Source organism: Natator depressus, chromosome 9 (assembly GCF_965152275.1).
Source record: "Natator depressus isolate rNatDep1 chromosome 9, rNatDep2.hap1, whole genome shotgun sequence".
Taxonomy (NCBI): domain Eukaryota; kingdom Metazoa; phylum Chordata; order Testudines; family Cheloniidae; genus Natator; species Natator depressus.
The window spans coordinates 46,849,473-46,862,523 of NC_134242.1; the positions used below are offsets into that span (position 1 = coordinate 46,849,473).

At 42.0% G+C, this 13,051-nt stretch overlaps 1 protein-coding gene across 2 annotated transcripts in view; it reads left to right on the top strand.

Annotated features, from left to right (window-relative positions):
- Window positions 1-12,680, top strand: part of IWS1 (interacts with SUPT6H, CTD assembly factor 1) — a 29,064-nt gene extending 16,384 nt beyond the window's left edge. The window contains exons 6-15 of one of the 2 annotated variants that reach the window (XM_074964044.1): window positions 512-612; window positions 1,970-2,120; window positions 3,894-3,976; window positions 4,941-5,070; window positions 6,328-6,445; window positions 7,387-7,498; window positions 8,532-8,588; window positions 8,831-8,942; window positions 9,564-9,724; window positions 12,323-12,420. In XM_074964044.1, coding sequence (XP_074820145.1) covers window positions 512-612; window positions 1,970-2,120; window positions 3,894-3,976; window positions 4,941-5,070; window positions 6,328-6,445; window positions 7,387-7,498; window positions 8,532-8,588; window positions 8,831-8,942; window positions 9,564-9,692 — 993 coding nt within the window. In that variant the 3' untranslated portion in view covers window positions 9,693-9,724; window positions 12,323-12,420. Of the gene's footprint in view, window positions 1-511; window positions 613-1,969; window positions 2,121-3,893; window positions 3,977-4,940; window positions 5,071-6,327; window positions 6,446-7,386; window positions 7,499-8,531; window positions 8,589-8,830; window positions 8,943-9,563; window positions 9,725-12,322 lie in introns of both variants that reach the window. The other variant, XM_074964043.1, reaches the window with a different exon arrangement.
- The last annotated feature ends 371 nt before the right edge of the window (window positions 12,681-13,051 follow it).

Genomic DNA, 13,051 nt, shown 5'->3' on the forward strand with positions numbered 1-13,051 from the left:
ATGCTGTATAAATAGAACAAAAAGACAGTCCTTGCCTGAAGCAGTTTACAATCTTAAGTATAAGCTAAGTCATCAGGTGGATACAGATAGACCAATGGGGGAGCACAAGGAAACAATGAGACAGCATTGGCCAGCATTATAGCTACCCATTGTTTTAGAAGCCTGTCTGTATGTTGTGTTAATCCAGAGCAGTTATTCCACTTTAAATTCACACTTTACCTTATTCCAGAATAACTTTCATGTGTAGACAAGCCCTGAGTCTGTCTCAGATTCATTGAAGCAGTTCATGAATTAGATGGTCTTGTCAGCCCTTGCTGTTTGGAGAGTACTGTCTGTGTAAGATGAGAAAAGTGTAGATGTTGTAGATGAGAAAAGTGTTGGCCTGGGTTTAGAGACTAGCATAAAGAAGAGAACAGTAAAAAGAGAGTGCATGTATTGTGTAAATTGAGAAGATGTGAGTAAATATACAAAAATAACTCCCCACGTTGACTTGCACTGTCTTTACCACCAGGGTTTTAACCAGGAGGATTTGGAAGAAGAGAAAGCCGAGGCAGAGATGAAAGAGACAGCAGATGATTCAGACTCTGATGACAACATCAAAAGAGGGAAACAGTAAGTCCATGTGTAGACATGGCAAGGGGTTAATTTTATTTTCTTTCAGACAACTATATATCCCCCTTCCCACCATCCAGCATGTGATTTCATGTGACAGGGATCCTCAGAGGCTGAATGGGCTGCCTGCTGGCTTAGAAAGGCCAGGGACCTCATTCAAGTAACATGTTTTGCCACTAGGCCACCAAATCAGCTCCTCTTTCTTTTCCTTTTCTAACCTGCTTTTGTCAGTGACTTCTGAGCCCATAGCAAACCACATGTGCTGTTCCTGAGGAGGATAATTCCCCATCAGAAGCTGAGTGAAACTGACATCTAATCAGTTCATTCTCAGGTTTTGATGGCCCACTGGTGAAATTCTACATGTAGGAACATTGGAGGCATAGGTGTGATATTCTACTAGTTCAGGTGATGAGGTGTTGAAGGAGATACAATCAGTATGTTTCCTCTTCCTTCCTATGCTTTTGCATATTTCTCCTCTAGTAACAGAGCACCACATCTGTGTTGCAGCTGCTTCAGCATAGAGCCTTTCCCCTACAAGTACAGCAGAGTGAAATGGATCCTTGTCAGTTTCATACTGCTGCTATGGGCAGGTGAGCAAAATGGGATTTATTTCCTGACTATAAACCAGTGCATAGGATAAGGATCGACTACACACCTCTCTCCAATGTAACCTTTCCACAATTCACAGGAATCCAGTTCTATACCATTTACATTCTGTTCAAAAATGGCATCTTCTGTTCAAAAGTGGCCAATATAGCTGTGTAGTGTCTTGAGAAGGCTGACAAAAATTTGTGGTGAGGACTAGGTTAATATTCCTACTTTCACTTATAATCTTAGCAGATTTGAACTCTGGACTTTGTACGTGTATGTTCTTTGGTTGTTTCAACAATCATAAGGTTCTTACTGTAGATTTTGTCGATGTTGGATCGCTTATCACTCACAATCTTTGTTTACCCATCCTGTGAGAAACCCTGCTAAATGTAACCACACCAAACCCATAGAATACAGTACAATTTTTATAATATCTCCTTTCCTTGGGAGTTTGAGAGAGAGAAATATGCATAAGCTTAGTGGAAAACTGTATTTCAGAAGAACAAAGCTAGTACAGTTTTCACAAAGATTTCTGTGAGACCATGGAAATCACTTAGCCTCTTTCTCTGCCAGTTTTTCACACTATGTGGTATGGATATTGTCTACCTCACAAGGATGTAATGAGGCTTGTTCAGTGTTTGTAGAGCACTTGGAGATCCTTGGATGGATTGCATTATAAAAGTGCAAAACTATTACCTGCAGATAGAGAAAAGAAAGGGGAAGGCTCCTAATCAGACTTTCAGTAAACTCTTTTCCTGCATTTCAGTATGGACTTCATGTCAGATTTTGAGATGATGCTACAAAGAAAGAAGAGCATGAGTGGCAAGCGCAGACGAAACCGTGATGGTGGGACATTTATTAGTGATGCAGATGATGTAGTCAGTGCTATGATTGTTAAAATGAATGAAGCTGCAGAGGTGAGTTTTCTCATGTGCCAGGAATATTCGTTAAGTTCCCTTTCTGCTCACTGGGAAAGTAATTGTTTTCAGCATAATATAAGAAGCAATCTTATGTTCAGTAGTAGTACGCTGCGAACAGCTGAAAGTTTCAATATCCAAATACTTTACTATTGCATCAAAGAATCCTTTTGCTTATCTGAATTTCAAAGTTTTCTGCTGTTGAAAATTAGCATAAAACTGGTGCTTATGGTCTAACTACTAAAAATTGTTTAACTTTGTTAAGCCAGTTATGTCTAGAGTTTTATGTATTTACTTGTTTTTTTTTATGTCTCCTACCTTGGATACTCAATGTATTTCTCAAGTTTCAATCAGTGTTAATTTTATTATAACATTACTTGAATATATAGCACCATTTGTGTGTTTGCTCTTCTAGATAAGCTTCTTGGGGTTGAAACCTTCTTTAGATTACCTACAGCATTGCTAATAACAGCACACCATGGTAGATGATGGCAAGACAACAGAATTATGGGAAAGGAACAGCTGATGGCTGCATCCTTTCTCAAGGAAAGCAGATTATGCATATTTAGTGTATTTTTGTTGCCGTTTTTGGCTCTGAGTATCTATGTAAGGTCATACTCTAGGGAGAATATGTAGTGTAGAGATTGTAAAGGTAACCAAAGAAGTTTTAGGCAAGGAATTAAGTCGTTTGAAACATGAGAAGGAGGAGACTTTTCCAGGCTTACAAGATGGCGGAAAAGGCAGTGAATCACATTGAGAAAGTGAGACTGAAAGAAACAGGAGGTGCAGACGTGAGAGGGAAAAGTCCGGAAGATGAAAAATGAAATGTAGAAGAAAGCTGTGTAGAGCCTTGATGGTAAGGACAAGATGCCAGTGAAGTGTCTCAAATGGAGTGATAAGGTTGGAACATTGGAAAGAAGAAAGATTTTCAATTCCAGCATGTTGGATAGTCTTGAGAGTAAGAGGTGGGAAAGGAAGTTGTTGTATTAGTCAACATGAGAGGTGACCAAGGCGCAGGTCTGTTGACTGTAGTGGGATTTCTTTGCATGTGTGAAGTCAGGCCCTTGGCACAATTCTTTTTAGGATCAAAGCCTTTGATAATAAGCCCTTTGGAACTGGGACCACATCTTTCTGTTGGTTTTCTGAAGTACCCAAGCACGTGTCTGGATGGTGGTAAATTTAGTAATGTAATGTGTTGTGCTTTGCCCAAAACTTCTAGGTTAAATTAGCTCTTTACATAGAACACATGTGTGTTGTCTTATGTTTTTTTTGTTGCCTTTATACTTACATTTTATATAACTAATGTATTATTTGAGTAGGACGTTTTGTGTCTTTTATTAAATAGCTCTATAGATTGGCTACCCATGTATAATGTGCAGAACTTGTTACAAAACTCTAAATTAGGTTCTGGAATTACAATAGAACTGAAGCAGAAAAAGTGATTCATTTTACTGGGAATTTCTCCTTTCATATTTACCATCTTTTAAGGAAAACGTTGACTACCTAAGTTTGAGACTCCTTAGAGAAATCTTTCTTTAAAGCAGCTTTTAGGGCCACATGAAGTCAAGAGTTGCTCCACAACTGGGGTTTGGGTACATCTCAATTAGTGAATTGTCCTCCTTCAAGGGTTAATATCGTTTCCCAGATAGCCATGTTACTGCAAGAAAAGGCAAATCATTTTGCTATGAATGTCTGAAGAGTTGGGGTTTATTGCTACTGTATTCTTCTTTGAATGACTTATTTTGAAATTCTCTCTTCATGAACTCCCCACAGGAAGATAGACAGCTGAATACACAGAAGAAACCAGCACTAAAAAAGTTAACTTTGCTACCAACTGTAGTTATGCACCTTAAAAAGTAAGTGTTTGATTCTCCCCATTACTTACTCTCCTGTGGAATATTGGGACGGCTACATATATTAACTCTCTGGTGATGCTGAGTGTGTGCTAAAAAAACCAGATTCCTTTCTGTTCTAGCTACAACGTGCTGGAGTTAAGTGGCTTTTCAGAAAGATAATTTAAAAAAAAAAAATCCCTTATCTTGAAATGAGTTAAAATGTGTTGCCATGCTGAGGATACAACATATAGAAACCACGTGCTGTGAAGTAATGGCTGCCTGGCTTTCCCCTATTTAATCTTTGCTGAGATGCTTGATAGCTTTGATTTCTTTCAGCAGTTTGAGTAGTTTTATAGATCTCAGTTGCTGTTTGGAACAAGTATTTCCTTTAGTTCTGTAGCTTATGTCAGGGGTTCTCAACCTTTTTCTTTCTTAGGGCCCCCCAATATACTATAAAAACTCCATGGCCCACCTGTGCCACAACAGCTGTTTTTGTCCATAAAAGCCAGGGCCAGCATTAGGCAGTAGCAATTAGGGCAGTTGCCAGGGACCACATGCCACGGGGTCCTGCAAAGCTTAGTTGCTCAGGCTTCAGTGTCAGCCCCAGGTGGCAGGGCTCAGGGCGGGGCTTCATCTTTCTGCCCTGGGCCCCAGGAAGTCTAATGCCAGCCTTGCTTGGCGGACCCCCTGAAACCTAGCTCGTGGCCTGCCCAGTGGGCCCTGGACCCCTGGTTGAGAACCACTGGCTTATGTCATAAGTTTTGGAGTAAGAGGAGGTTGAAGGGGTCACTTTCCCTGTATTCGGGAGCCACTATAGAGTAATCTCTGTTGTGGAGAAACCAGGAGCAAGGCCCAAGTCTTGTAAGTGGATGTGTCTGTGCAGCAAGAGGAGTAGGTGTTTTTTAGAGCTTGCATTCACCAGTTCTCTGAAGTAGGACATAGCTGTTCCTGAAACTCAGACCTTCCTTTATTCTAAACTTTCCAGACAGGATCTTAAGGAAACTTTCATTGACAGTGGTGTGATGTCGGCCATCAAAGAGTGGCTTTCCCCTCTTCCAGATCGGAGTCTACCAGCACTAAAGATACGTGAGGAGCTCTTGAAGATCCTGCAAGAGGTTAGAAGCTGGTGCCTAGCTGTTTGCCTTCGACTGACTTGCACCCTGCACGTTGAATCTGTTTGTTAGTGATGAGTAAGGCTACGTTTTAGTCATGGGTATTTTTAGTAAAAGTCATGGACAGGTCATGGGCAGTAAACAAAAGTTCATGGTCCGTGACCAGTCCATGACTTGTACTATATACCCCTGACTAAAACTTGGGTGTTCTGGGGCATGGGGTGGCCCGGGACACCCGCTGCAGCGGGGGAGGAAGGAGAGGGGGAAGGGGGCTGGCAGGCTCCCTACCCACCCCAAGCCCTCACTCCCCTCCGCGCCCCAGCCCTGAGACCCCCTAACCCCCCACCCAAACTACTGCTGCTGCTACAGGGGGGTAGGCGTGCGGGCGCAGTAGCCTGAGACTGCCCCAGCAGCAGTTGGTGCGGGTGGCCAGGGGGCTGCCTGAGCAGCTCGGGCAAGCTGCACCGGCTGTTGCATTTCCCTGACCTCCGTGACAGATTTGCAGCCCTAGTGATGAGCCTTTATGAACTTTTAACCCAGAATATACATTTCAGGAAATGGCATGTGCAGGTAGTAGTGAGATGCAGTATGGATGCTGCTATCAACTGACCATAGTGGTGAGGCCTAGGGAGGAGCAAACTCAGAAACAAATGTTGAGTTTGCTGTAAGAGACTTTTCCTGTCTCATATAAATGTTGTCTGGCTGAACAAAGCTTGGCATGAGGGCAGCTAGGAAACTTCAGTTCTTTAATCCTGATCACTGTTTTTAATTTTTCCCTTATTTACTCTGTTAAACAAGTAATTATGCTAATCCCTGGCCATAAAACTGAAAGAAACAACCCACAGAGAGATCTTTTTGTCATGATCAACAAACTATTGCTTCAGAGCCAGATTAATATGATCGCGGGCTCTTCACAAAAGAGTATTTTCTTTTAGGAACTTCAGACCACTTTATTTAAGAAACAAAGTTAATATTTGTAAGAAAAATTGTCAGGGTAAGTTAACATGCCAAATGTTGAGAGAAATAAGAACAACCACCTTTAATTGTTGAGAGGCAGACTGCAGTTCCAAGACTGCTGTTTGATTAAAAAAGGTCTCTGGAGTGCTTTTATAGCTATGATGACAATAGCAAGTTAGTAACAAAATATATACTCTGCTTTCAGTTTTGTACAGCTAACTATTGGGCTTAGTTTTATTACTATCTGGCACCAATAAGATCAGATGTCATTCCTGGTTTACTGAATATCTTTCTGTCCTCCAGCTGCCTAGTGTGAGCCAAGAGACCCTGAAGCACAGTGGAATTGGGCGAGCTGTGATGTACCTCTACAAGCACCCCAAGGAGTCAAGACCCAACAAGGACATGGCGGGGAAGCTAATCAGTACGTAAATCTCCCCCTACAACACCATGTCTGCTCATGGAGGTCTCATTTTAGCGTTTAACCTCTGGTTCCTCCACACACTGATTTTATCTTCTATGTAGAGCAAATTGAACTGGTGATATAAGAGAATCTATATGATTGTAGATTAATATCTATAACATTGCTTTACGTGTTCAAATCTCTGACCAGACATTGTGTTACATTTAGTCTTTGTTTTTATTATAAAACCTGAAGGACTGTAAGTTGTAGTCTGTATGGAGCAGAACAGGTATCCATTATCTTTAAGGCTAAGATTTTGCCACAGCGGTTGCAGAAGTCACAGAATCCATGACTCCCAAAGACCTCCATGACTTCAGCCCCGGCAGCTGGGAGCTGCATGGTCCGGCCACCTCCCACAGTGGCAAGGAGCTGTGAGGCAACCCCGCCACCTGTGGCAGCGTACCTCTCCGGCCAGCCGGGCAGGGGGGACCCCGCAGCTCCCAGCCACCTCGCAACTGCCAAGGCCCTTCCCATTTTATCATGGATATTTTTAGTAAGTCAGGGACAGGTCACCGTTTCCGTGCATTTTTCTTTATTGCCCAGGACCTGTCTGTGACTTTTTTACTAGAAGTATCCATGACAAAATCTTAATTATCTGAAACCACATCTGCTATGATGCGTTGTAATTCCTTGACACTCATGACACTAAATAGTTTTTCCAAAGCCCTGTAGATGGGCAAGAACTCACTTTATAATCGAATAGGTTGGGTTTCAGAAGTCACTTTGTTCTGACATATATGAGACACTAAAAGTGGTTAAAACCCTATTTGTTAAAAAGACAAGCAGCACAAACACTTGCCTTAAGGTGTTGCAGGTTGCATTTAGACCCATTGAAGTTCCCTGCAGGTAAAATGTAGGTGCCCAGTGATACTGTTTCTGCATTGAAATGTTTCTTTTTACAGATGAATGGTCTCGACCCATCTTTGGCCTTACCTCAAACTACAAAGGAATGACAAGGGAGGAAAGGGAGCAGAGGGATTTGGAACAGATGCCTCAGCGAAGGCGATTGAGCAGGTAGGAGTTGTAAATATGGATGGACAAAAAGAATGTTGTGAATCTGAGACTCTGTTTAGGAAATCTGACCAATATGGTAGATCAGATAACTTGCTAGATGAAGTGTTAGGTTGGCCACCCCTGCTCTAAGCAATCCTTTCCCCTTAGTAGATTGCTGTTGTCTTTACCCTTGTCCAATTTAAAATGTGTTGCAAGATTTTCTACACTGGATAATGAACAGAGGTTTTCCTTTCTAAGTTTGGGGCCCTCCTGACTGCTCTCTCAGCGTGAAGCTGAAGCCCCATGTGTGACAGTAGTCAAGTTGCTGTTATTTTAATCTGTCCAGAAAATCTACTCCTTTTCTCAGACGGATGTGATAATCGTTCTTTTGCCACTATCACAACCAGGAATCCCATCCAGGTTAATTCCTGTAATGTGCTGCTATAGCACTCTTTACTTGAAATTCACCAAGTAGTTGCTCTGGTTCCTTGAGAGTAGCAGTGGTGTTGGTTATGTCTGCTCTCCATGATCTGGACTGAGTGCCAGCATGCCAAAGAGTATGGTTGAAGGACTTAGTATTGGTAAATATTGCTATTCATAATCTTGGCTCTAAGAAGTTGAGTAATTGATTCTTGCTTTGCCATCATCTGGCAGTTGGGTCAGCCTAAGTTACAAGCCACCACTTGTTTTTGCAGACTTACTCTTGTTTATGGTTTTGGCCTCCTCCTTTGTTCTGCATACTTTTTGTATCTGTGAAGACTTTTTTTAAATAGACTTGGTCCCTTTTTATTTGGAGTGAATTTGCCCAAGAGTTATGGGCTTTGCCCTTGTAGCACTCCTTTAGGTTGGTTTGTGTTCTGTTTGAGCTGTTGGATCTTATTTTAATTGCGGGGGGGGGGGAGTTATTTTATTGTATAGTTCATAGATGCATCTCCAGAGCAACCTCAAATATTTTGAATACATGGGGGAGAGGCTGATGTGATAGGTGGTCTTTGTCCTATGGAGGAAACCCTGTATTTGTCTGCAGCTGTAACATTCTGCTTTGTCTGTACAGTTCTGGTGGTCAGACCCCTCGCAGAGACCTGGAGAAGGTGTTAACAGGAGAAGAAAAGTAAGTTCTCTCTTTTTTTTTTTTTTGTAGCATCCTAGCAATGATGACAAGACTATCTGTAGACTCTTCAGTGCAGCTGTTTGTTTTCCTTTTGTAATGGAAATGCAGATGCTTGAAGTGGTGGTGCTTTGTGTTTTTAAAGGTGACAGAAAATACAGCTGATTGAAGACATTGTATTGATTGTATATCTCTCTGTGTGAGAGTGATCTGTTTAACATATATACTTCCTTTTGTTCCCGCAGAGCTCTTAGACCTGGTGATCCTGGATTTTGTGCTCGTGCAAGGGTTCCAATGCCCTCCAACAAGGATTATGTGGTCAGACCCAAGTGGAATGTAGAAATGGAATCTTCCAGGGTAAGCCACAAAACAAAGGGAAGAAATTAGTCTCTTATGCTGATCCTGTATCTAGAAACTCTGTGGTTAAGACTGAGAATCAATTGATCCTTTAATCACTGCTATATTATTTCAGGTGCCATTGGTACTTGTGCACCACTTTACTGTTACATCTATTGTAGTCTAAGGGACCATAAGTCCTGCTCATAGGTGGACTCTCTAAATCCTATTAAATGGTTCCTTATCTCATATAACATCAAATGAAAATCAATAACTGACACAGAGGAACAAGCTATTTATATTCAGGTTAAGGCTGTGACTGCAAACCCATTGCTCTAGACCATCTTGGAGTCAACATCTCTTACTATAACACCTCTTACCCCCTTCCAAGTTTTAGTATCATGGCCTTCCTGTTGGTTTTCCCAGAGCTATGAGGAATCAAACACTTGGTAAGTATTAACGTTCTGCCACTAAATGAGGCCCATGAATTCCACCTTGGTTCATCCATTTATCTTGTACAGGTTAATTCATAGAGATGTCAGTGTCTTCATATGGCAAATCAAATGTAAGAGGAAGGAGAGATCATTAAATTCTGCTGTCATCATTTTTCCTTCCTTTCATTAATTGAGATGTTGTTTCTAGCCCGGGACTGTTAAAAAAGGTATTAGTCGTTTGGAAAAGCACAAGAGACGATTTGCTGAACAGAAACGACTCAGCAACGTGCATCGGGCCATCAAATTCAGCATTGAAGGCAACAGGATGCCCCTATAGCCCTGACACTCTGCCTTCCCCAAGTTTTAGAGGTATCTTTTAAGGGAGGTATGAACAGTGCATGTGCTCCAGTTGGCAGTCTGCACATCCAATGGAAGTAGTGTGAATTCACTAACCTGCACATAGGAAGCTCGTCTCTTTTAATCTCTGTAATGTCTGTACTGTGACCTACAATTGTGCAAATTGATGCAGAAAATAATCTGATGTAGCATATAACTTCTGCCATGATCCTGCCACTACAACTTCCACATGCCTTGATGGCAGGTATTATTTAAAATACCTGCCTACAAAAATACCTTTGGTAGGCATCTGAATAAAAAGGAAGCCACCTTTGAGTAATCTGAGATGAGCAGGTGTGGCATTGTAAAACATGTTCATGTTTTAATTAGGGCCTCCAATTTAATTTAAACAGTTACTGAGGAAATGACACAGAACTAGCGTTTTTAGCCCTTACTTTAGTACCTCATTGCTACTCCATAATAACCTCTGTGGCTGAGTTTTTAGTAGCGTGAACAAGATCCAAAAGAAGAAACCCTTCAACCCTTTTTGGCCTCCCAAGTTATTTGTGTTGCAAGGCCTTAAGGAGTAAGTGACAGTATAAGGCAAAAAAATCTTCTGAGGACTGGGGGAAGACTGATCCTCTGCTGAGAATCTGTGGTGGAGAGAGAACAACCAGTAAATATTAACCAGAATTTCTTTTGACAGCTTAGTTTCTATATTCCAGTTCTTTGAGCAGGAATGGCAGAAATTGGTGGCTAGAAAAGATAGTGCAAATAATGCTGGAATAGCCCTGCCATTCTTGAGCTTCCGATTTCACTTTTTAAAAAATTACTGTAGAAAATAAATGAAAAAGCGGAGAAGCCCTGCATGTAATTCCAGTCAGGAATCAGTTTTCTCTCTGTATTGTGGATAGAATGTCTGTCTGGATCCAGGAGTTGGAGAGCTGCTACCCTACTAATAGTCCGAACCTGATTATGGACCGAGTAGCATTTGGATTCCCAGCGAGTAAAAGCTGAGCTTCTGAAGAGATGTTTCTATCAGCTCTCCCAAATCCTTTTCTTTTCCTGAGTCTCCATAATTTTTTATTACTGCACGTTGTGTTGTGATACATTCTGAATACTCATCCCTTCCAGGAAATCTTGCTTATTGACTGGAAGGGCCTTGCTGTTGTACAGAGCCTTTATAGTCCGTTTGTGCAAAATAACTTACCTGCTGCTGCATCCCAGCCTTACGGTTGCAAATAGTCAAAATAGAGAAATGAAATGCAAGCACACTTGTAATAGTAATACTTTGTGGTCAGTTTTTCTCAGGCATTTTTTCTCCTTTTCAGTTACATTTCCCAGTATTCTCCAGTCTTGTTGGTGCCTATTACAGTGATCTGTAGAATCACTTTCAGTTGACCAATTAACATCACCAAGTGTGGTCATGTCCTCACATCAGCCACCACCAGGAAACCTGCAGTTTATGAAGCTGTGATGAAATGTACTTCTGGCACTAGATCAGCTTTTCTCAAATGCGGCCACCAGGGGGCTTTTCTTGCGGCCACAGCCTCCTTGGGTGGTGGGTGATGGGGGGGTAAAGCAGCAGCCTCTCCCCCAGGGTCGCCAGCAGGGATTGGTCCTTGCCCCCTTCTGGAGCCAGGTGACCAGTGTGAGTTTCCCCACCTTCCTGGGGGCGGTGGGGCTTGGGCTTCAGCCCTGGGGTGGTGGGTGGGCGGGCAGCAGGTTCTGTCTCCGAGCCACAGGGCTTCGGGCTCTGGCCCCAGGCTCACCCTGATGTCGCCCCTAGTTCCCGCTGCCTCCTCCAGCCGCCACTCATGCAGCGGGGCTCCAGGCCTGGACTCACCTCCCCATTGCCCTGACCCCCACTGCGTCCTCCACCCCCCATCCAGGCCCACCTGCCTCCTTACCTACCTCCCCACCCAGGATTTAATTTGTCCCCCAGCTTGCTGGGGATGAGTAAGTCTGCTGTGAAAAGTGATATTAAAAAATACACAAATATCACTTTTCACAAAGGCAGACTTACTAGCTAGCAAGTCCTAAACAAAAAAAGCAAAACAGGCAAAGCACCTTATTTGTGTTTCTATTCTGTTTAGGTCCAGTAAGGAATAGGGACAACTGTACATTATTTTTATTGTTGAGTCTGCAAAAAAACCCTACATAAATAGATTACAATGATTTGGACATGTATATGTGCATATTTATTTGTTTTTCCTAAAGTTAATAAAGTATTTTAGGAAAAATTGTCAGAGTGGCCACCAGCAAGAGTTGGTGGCCACACTCTGAGGCCACCTAAGATTTTGTTGTGAGAACCTCTGCACTAGATTGTGTTTTTAATGCAGTTTCTAAGAACTATTCTAAATTGTGCATTTAGCTAGCATGTGGACAATGAAGTGGCCACTTTACTTTCCTTATTCTGAAAGCTTTTATTGTGTGCTGTGTGTGTTTGCAGTGCATATACTTGTGGGATTCCTCTGTCCCAAAAAACCTGTTGGAATTTTTCTGGAACTTTATCAGACCCCTCATTACAGGGCAACAGGTGCTGGAAGGCTTAAGAATGCATGCTTCATCTTTCTTGAAGCTCTGGGTTTTCTTAAGTGGTAACTGTAAGTTTTTTAATTATTTTTTTAGTACCAAGGCACCTCTAAGAAAGGCGTAAGTCGACTGGACAAACAGATGCGGAAGTTCACAGATATCAGGAAAAAAAGCAGATCAGCCCACGCAGTGAAAATCAGTATTGAAGGCAATAAGATGCCATTGTGACCCTTCACAGAATACTCCGTGATCTCTGCTGAGAGATCTGCACCCATAGACTCTTTGGAGACCTTGAAATTTTTTAACAAATTGTTTTTTTAGTGTATCTTTAAATTGTTTGTTCAGCTTCTGATATAAAATGTTGTCTGAGGATTGTGAATCCTGGAACTTTTTCCTCCTGACTGTATTTAAATTTGTTCTGTTGTGTCCTTTGTACAGATCAAATACTTGTGTACTGCTGCCCACTTTAGACAATAAAATATCCGTCTGTTTTTTTGGGGGGTGTCTGTTGATTGGTCAAAGGGGTGGGGTGAGGGGACATCCAGGCCAAGGCAGTAAATACCTAGGAACAAGCATTCACTTAGTAATTGTGAATTCTGTTCATACCATCTTGCTCTTCCATTTTTTCCTTTAGTTTAATTACCTACTCTGCCTTTGGAGAGCTGTAGCTATCTCCCCCTAGTAATTTTTCATCACATGGTATAGACCCCAAGAAGATGAGACTTGTGTGCAGGTCTAAAAATTTGGGGCTTTGTAGAGCTGAAACTGCCAGTGGCTAAAATGATTAGTTGACCTAAGATTGCACAGCATTTAAAAATCGCTAGT